The following is a 7,500-nucleotide window of genomic DNA, read 5'->3' as shown; positions in this document are numbered from 1 at the left end:
CTTTACCTTTCCTGTAATTTCCCACTGATCTTAGACAAAGCTGCTCTGAGAGTCTCCTTCAGTCAAAGGGTGGGGCACATATGCTTTATATAAAGCCACAGTCCTGCCATTGTCCATAGACTTTAGACTGCTCATTGCAAATGCACAGAAATGCCTCCAATGTTTGAGAGCTGCACATTCTCGTTTGAGAGCCCTTCTTCTGCCTCCCCAGGAGGTCCTGTCCCAAACCTTCTGTTCCTTCTGTATTTGCCACATCTTGCCCAAATCCAGGCCCACAACCCCACACTAAGCTGCTAAGAGCTTCCAAAGCTTCTGGCTGGATACAGAACACGGTCACACGAAGCCAGAGAGGCCTTACCTGTTGGCCAGCTGAATTCCGCTGAGTGTGGTGGTGCCATCTCTGCTCACAAACAGCCTCAGGTTACTGTCTGGAAGGGAAGACAGCAAGAGAGACTCAATGCAAGGCCACAGCAGCCTGACAAGACCCTGGGGACATATTCTCATGGTGACTATAGGTCCAGCCTATTTATACACTGATTTTTTTATACACTGATTTGACTCAACACGAATGGCCACTGCAAATGAGAAAGAATGTGCTGATCGCTGGAGAAGGGGAAAAATGCATCCCTTTAAAATCAGTTTTAAAAAATGGAACAGTCAACAACTTTAACAACAGCCTCCTTAATGAGAGAGAGAGGGCAGCTGGCTGACAATCCAACAATCCTTCTCTTTCCTGTGGATGCCTCCCTTCCCCCAGCATGTGAAAGAAAGGGGATCATTTTGCATTGGTGAAGGGAGGGGCTGAGTGAAGTGCTGATGGATTGTCTTCTTAATGACTCTTATCTTAGAGTCAAAGGTCAGCAAGGCTGTTTTTCAAGCACTGGAGCAAAGAAACTTTGTTTTTTTAATTGATTTGCCATAGTGCATTTTTTTTAATCCAGTGCTTGGAATGGAACCCATTCCATAATAATTAGTCTCAACCTGTATTTCTTTTGCCAAGTTGCATAGCACTAGTTCCATCCAGAACTCTGCAGCACATTGGTGCATTTGGGGGCAGTGATGCACCTGTGAGGCAAGGTGGCCCCATCCTGTTCCACTGCTAAACACCATGGAAGGACAAAGAGGAGTATGATAGTCTGGAGATTGACTATGAACAAGCAAACCAGTGGCAGGAAATGGGATGGGGGCCTGCCGGAAGGGCAGAGAGTGATGTGAAATTGGACACAACCCCACAGCGACACGAGGTCCTCGGAAAAACAGAGACCACCGCTCCAGGGTCACAGAGTATGCAAGCTGGAAGAGACCATGGAGGTCATCTAGTCCAACCCCCTGCTCAGTGCAGGCGACTGCTACAGCCAGTGTGCCGTGAAAGGTTCACAGGTGCGCCACCAGAGTTTGGAGGACAGTGGTTGAAACTCGCTGATAAAACTCTTCTGGGTTCTGAGGCTCTGTTTCTGGGGCCACTGTCCGTAGTAAAAAACTGCTGCTTGGGGCGCAATTCATTCTGTGGGATGAGCAATTCCTTATGAAAGACAGTTGTCCTAGAAGCAGAGCCACAGAGTCTCATGGGAGCCAAAAGTGACATCACAAGAGGCAAAGCCCAAAGAGAAGGCCATCGAGGTCAGGGTGCTGTGCGAAGGAACATGTAGACAATCGCTGTACTACAGCATCCCAAACAAGTGGCCAACCAGGCTCTGCTTGAAAGCCTCCAATGAAGGGGCGTTCACTGCAGTTTGGCTTCCATAGCTGCTGTGGGTCTATCCCAAACAATGAACTAGCCCCAGGCAGGTCGTAAGACACATTCTGGATTCAATACTCGGCCCTGGCCTGGAATCAGGAGATGGGGGATTGGAATGACACGGCCACATCGCCCAGGGCAGAGCTTAGACCTGCACAATCTCCTCTGGTCTCCCCCCAAAGCCCACCGGAGCCTGACGCAATGCAGCGACTTCCATGAACCCTCACCTTCCGTGTTGCTGACGTCCGTGAAGTCTTGGCTCTGCATGATTTTCTCCACAATGTCGTCCGCGTCGATCCTGGTGTCGTCCACCCACGTGGGGTGGCTTTCCACAGAATCCTTCTTCCGCCTGATGGAAAGAAGAGAACTTTAAAGACCAAGACCCTCCTCCACTTCTGCTACGAGGATGACATATAGGAGGCTTTTTAAGATTCAAGCATCACCAGCTCCTGTTCTGGGCTTCTATGATGCCTCCCGCTCGCTCAAGCTCCTCGTCCTGCACTAAGGGTAGCAGAGAGGAAGAGGAACTGTGTAGGAGAAGGGAGTGTCTCCAATCAGCAGAGATACTGAGCTAGGCCTGCTCTACAGACAACACACACCCTCTTCCTCCTCCACCACTCAGGAATTTAACAGCTAGCAAGACTAGGGGAGGGCAATGAGTCCCCGAAAATGGCAAACTAGATCCTAACAAAATATGAATAGAGCACTCCTAGGAGGCAAACTCGGGATGGAAGAAGTACTCCAGTGCATCAGAACCAGAGCCCGTCTGCTCCAGAATCCTGCTTCCCCCAGTGACATGCAGAGCCGTCCAAGGTGCGGAGGCACAGCGCGCATAGCTCCTGGGTGATGTCATGCCATAAAGCATTCTGGGGGTTACCCAGAACCCCCAGTGCCTGTACAATCAAGAGAGGCTGAGCTCTCACTGTTGCATGAGTCGAGTCGAGAGACTTGAACAGTCTCAAAGAGATACTACAGCTTGCAGCATTGACATCTCAGCCTCCCCTGGGATTGTGCAACCACTCGGAAACTGGGTGGAGCACATGCACTATCACAGGGGCTGCAGGACGGGGAGGCTCTGCTTCCCCTGACTGCACCCAAGTGGCTGATCAGGAAACAGGAGATGGGAGCAGAACAGGAGCACCAGTGATCTCAATAATCTGGGCACCCACCTTTTTAAGGCAGGATGTGCAAAAGTTATGGGAGGGCCTGTAGCCCACTGGCACGAACATATACTTTGCTTGCAGGGGGTCCTAAATCCAGACCCCAGCATCTCTAGTGAAGGGGGCCCAGGAACAGGACTGGGCATGACCTGGGAGGACTGCAGTTAACCCATTAAGAACATAAGAACAGCCGCGGTGGATCAGGCCAGAGGCCCATCTAGTCCAGCTTCCTGTATCTCACAGCGGCCCACCAAATGCCCCAGGGAGCACACCAGATAACAAGAGACCTCATCCTGGTGCCCTCCCTGGCATCTGGCATTCTGACATAACCCATTTCTACAATCAGGAGGTTGCACATACGCATCATGGCTTGTAACCCGTAATGGATTTTTCCTCCAGAAACTTGTCCAATCCCCTTTTAAAGGCGTCCAGGCCAGACGCCGTCACCACATCCCGTGGCATAGAGTTCCACAGACCAACCACACGCTGAGTAAAGAAATTCTTTTGTCTGTCCTAACCCTCCCAACACTCAATTTTAGTGGATGTCCCCTGGTTCTGGTGTTATGTGAGAGTGTAAAGAGCATCTTGCTATCCACTCTGTCCATCCCCTGCATAATTTTGTATGTCTCAATCATTTCCCCCCTCAGGCGCCTCTTTTCTAGGCTGAAGAGGCCCAAACGCCGTAGCCTTTCCTCATAACGAATGTGCCCCAGCCCAGTAATCATCTTAGTCGCTCTCTTTTGCACATTTTCCATTTCCACTATATCTTTTTTGAGATGCAGCGACCAGAACTGGACACAATACTCCAGGTGTGGCCTTACCATAGATTTGTACAATGGCATTATAATATTAGCCGTTTTGTTCTCAATACCCTTCCTAATGATCCCAAGCATAGAATTGGCCTTCTTCACTGCCGCCGCACATTGGGTCGACACTTTCATCGACCTGTCCACCACCACCCCAAGGTCTCTCTCCTGATCTGTCACAGACAGCTCAGAACCCATCAGCCTATATCTAAAGTTTTGATTTTTTGCCCCAATGTGGCAAGTGTGACTTTACACTTACTTACATTGAAATGCAGCTGCCATTTTGCTGCCCATTCTGCCAGTCTGGAGAGATCCTTCTGGAGCTCCTCACAATCACTTCTGGTCTTCACCACTCGGAAAAGTTTGGTGTTGTCTGCAAACTTAGCAACCTCACTGCTCACCCGTCTCCAGGTCATTTATAAAGAGGTTGAAGAGCACCGGTCCCAGGACAGATCCTTGGGGCACACCGCTTTTCACCTCTCTCCATTGTGAAAATTGCCCATTGACACTCACTCTCTGTTTCCTGGCCTTCAACCAGGTCTCAATCCATGAGAGGACCTGTCCTCTAATTCCCTGAATGTGGAGTTTTTCCAGTAGCCTTTGGTGAGGGACCGTTCTGGGTTCTGAGCTGTCTGTGACAGATCAGGAGAGAGTTCTTGGGGTGGTGGTGGACAAGGCGATGAAAGTTGGCTATGCAAAGCCATTGGCTATGCAAAGGCAGCCCCACCCTGAGGGACAGCCCTTCCCGCACGCTAAGCAGCCATAGCCCACCTGGATGACCGGTCCGACAGAAGGTTCGGCCTTGGGGGGCGAGGTGGCTTCTCTGGCTTGTGCTCCCGCTCGCCCTCTGGACACTCGACTGTCATGCTGAGCCCCCCCGAGGCGCTGCTGCTGGTGGAGGTGTTCCGACGGTGGGTCAGGTCCGACATGCTGGAGGACCGCGAGTGCTCAGTGCTGTAGCCTGTGGAAAGAGAGGGGGGCGCGTTGCGATGACGCCTGGCCCACAGCCTCACGGGGCAGGGGAAGGCGTGTAGGAGCCTCCCCCCCATGCCCAGATGAGATAGCAAGAGCAGGTATGGCACGCTGGCTAAGGCTGCTGGCCAAGAGCCAGGGAAATTTGGGTTTGAGTCTCTGTTCAGCCATGGAACTCAGCAGGGACTCAGTGAGGTTTCAAAAAGGAAGCTGCCTCTGGCTCTGGCCACTGGGAGATCTTACCCGCTGTTGCCATTCAGCAGGAAAGGCATTGTGGCATGGTTACATTACTCCATCCCATTAGCCAGGGATGGAGAAGCAGCAAGAAGCCTGCTTCCCTGCCCTCCTCCACTAGCCGCTAGCCTGGAGACTAGCAGCACTCAAAGGCCATTAGCCAGAGGGCTGTCATCAGCTGCCTTGAGGATCGTTCAGTTTAGAGGCAGGCAGTAGTCCTTGAAACACATTAAAAAGCCAGGCTTGGTACCGTCACCGTGACTCAACCTCAGCTCAACCTTACAGGGTTGTTGTGAGAGAAAAAAAGGGGACAACCAGTGCGTGCCGTACTTTGAGCTCAATCAATCATCAATCAAACAAGCCTTGCTCAGAGGACAGGATCTCAAATCAAAGAACCACCAAGGGAGAAGGCAAGAATCGACATTAAGTTTTGATTTCTGCAAGGGAAAAAGAAAATTGAACTGCAAGCCCCTCAGGGTCCCACAGGGGGCAGAATGCTCAATGCAGTGGTGCCCCTCCCCTGGCACAGTCTTTCCGCGCCCTCTGGGACCCTGGATGGGATCGCTTGGCAACCACGAAAATTCTGGAGTGTGATCAGGACAGAGTTAAGGAGGTCAGGCGCCTCTGGGGCGCAACAGCATCGCATACACTGTCTCTCCTTGGCACAGACAGATGCCCAGCGTCGGGGTCGGCAGTTACCAGAGATCTTGGACTGCTGGCTGGCGTAGCTCGAGTTCCGCGAGTGCCCTGAGTGGAAGACTTCCTCGGGACTGGACAGGCTTTGGTCTGGCTCCTCCGGCACACCTGATGGAGAGGAGTCAGAGAAACAGCTGGCAAACCTCAGCCAACACAGTTTGACCCCCCCCCCACTTCCTGTGAGGAGTGAGGAACCCCCACCACTGTTGGTTTTGGGGCCAACAGAGGCACATTGCTGTCACTTTCAGAGCATAAGAACATCAGAACAGCCCCAGTGGATCAGGCCATAGGCCCATCTAGTCCAGCTTCCTGTATCTCACAGCGGCCCCACCAAATGTCGATCTCTTTTGCACCTTTTCCATTCTGACAGATTCTGACAGGTGCCTCTGGATGGCTTCCTTATCCTCCAAGCAGAGCCAGAATCTCAAGCAATTCCAGAGCCTGCACTCTTTCTGTGGAGGATTCCATTAAGAACACACTCATCCAAGGGTTCCATCCAGAATAGAATTCCTTTTACTCTGTCAGTCCATTGTCCACGGCCTTAAGCCAATTGGGCTAGTTGCCTAAGGGCCCTCCAGCACGACGGTAATCTACTCCAGGCTTTCTCAAGTAAACACAACAACACATTGCAACGGATACTTAACACCACACTGCACGTTTTATTGAGAACAGCAGCCATTTTAATTTCTTCTGAATTCTTCAAAAAGTTCGTAGTGTTTCTACTGTTAATATTCTGAAAATATTTTTACTGTGCTCGAATTGCGTAATATGTTAATTACAGAACAGCATAAATATTTCTCTGAAAAAGTTAAAAAGTAAAACAACTATTTATTGTAATTAGCCACCTTGAGTCACCTTTGGTGTGGGAGAAAGGTGGGATATAAATCCTTTAAAGTCATTTTCAAAGGTAAGGTGACCTACACTTTTTCTTACTTGTAGGCTTACATGCGTGCAATTTTATCGTAAAAGGTGCTTAGATTCATGAGATTCACCAACACATATGCACTTTTTAAGTGCACATTTTGATTGTTTTCCATTCCACCTTAGAGACAGAAAGTCTATAATAAAGTCTATAAGGTCTATAGTCTACAGTATATAGACTATAGTATATAAAGTCTTTAGTCTATAGTATAGTTTATAGTATTATAGTTTATAGTATATAAAGTTTATAGTATATAGTATATAGTATACATACACTATAGTATATATAGTATATAGATTATAGTATATAAAGTCTAGAGTCTATAGTCTATAAAGTCAGAAAGTCTATAATAAAGTCTATAGTCTATAAAGTCTATAATAAATTGATTTGTATCTTAAGATTCTACAGACCTGTGAACCTGGGGCCCAGCACAAAATGTTTCCAATTGGGCCCTACATCTCCTTAGGCTGGCCCTGCTGACTGGGACTCCAGGATCTCAGAGAGGGATATTTTCTAGTTCTACCAGGAGAGACTGCCAAGGACTGAATTGCACATAGAAGCTGTGCTCTATCACCTATGGATCTACTCCCAATTCACCTTTCCCTCCTGGTGTGAAGCAGGAGAGAGATGGAGCGACCAAGCCAATGACATACTCCATCACACAACAGCCCTGAAGCTCTCCATTCGCACTCCTAGTCTTGGCTTCTCCTTCCCTTCAATATCTCCCTGTTCAAAGACTTTCCCTCTATGCAACATCCAGCCACACAGCTGCCCTGGGGGAGTGTCAGCACATGACAATCAACACCCTTGAGTGTGCAAGTAGAGAGGGAGGCGACAGAGAAAGCACGAAGACCTGGCCATGCAAGAGCAAAAGTGGACACTCTGGCCCATTTTGGTGGAGGGGAATTGGGGGCAGCAGAGGAGACAAGCCAAGGCGGCTCAAAGGTTGGCTTACAGAAATGAGCGCTGAAG

General features: G+C 49.6%; 2 protein-coding genes across 2 annotated transcripts in view; both read right to left on the bottom strand.

Annotated features, from left to right (window-relative positions):
* Positions 1 to 7,500, bottom strand: part of NOTCH1 (notch receptor 1) — a 787,535-nt gene that overhangs the window by 155,525 nt on the left and 624,510 nt on the right. The gene's annotated exons all lie outside the window — the stretch shown is intronic.
* Positions 1 to 7,500, bottom strand: part of EEIG1 (estrogen-induced osteoclastogenesis regulator 1) — a 68,077-nt gene that overhangs the window by 6,241 nt on the left and 54,336 nt on the right. Inside the window, exons 8-11 of the mRNA XM_066610688.1 lie at positions 5,610 to 5,714; positions 4,476 to 4,665; positions 1,966 to 2,087; positions 359 to 428 (exon numbers count right to left, since the gene is read on the bottom strand). Of these exons, the coding sequence (XP_066466785.1) occupies positions 359 to 428; positions 1,966 to 2,087; positions 4,476 to 4,665; positions 5,610 to 5,714 (487 nt within the window). The remainder of the gene's footprint in view (positions 1 to 358; positions 429 to 1,965; positions 2,088 to 4,475; positions 4,666 to 5,609; positions 5,715 to 7,500) is intronic.

This window comes from Tiliqua scincoides, chromosome 16 (genome assembly GCF_035046505.1).
Source record: "Tiliqua scincoides isolate rTilSci1 chromosome 16, rTilSci1.hap2, whole genome shotgun sequence".
NCBI classification, from domain to species: Eukaryota; Metazoa; Chordata; class Lepidosauria; order Squamata; family Scincidae; genus Tiliqua; species Tiliqua scincoides.
Note: the sequence above shows the minus strand (reverse complement) of the source record. Positions and strands in the feature narration are given on the sequence as shown.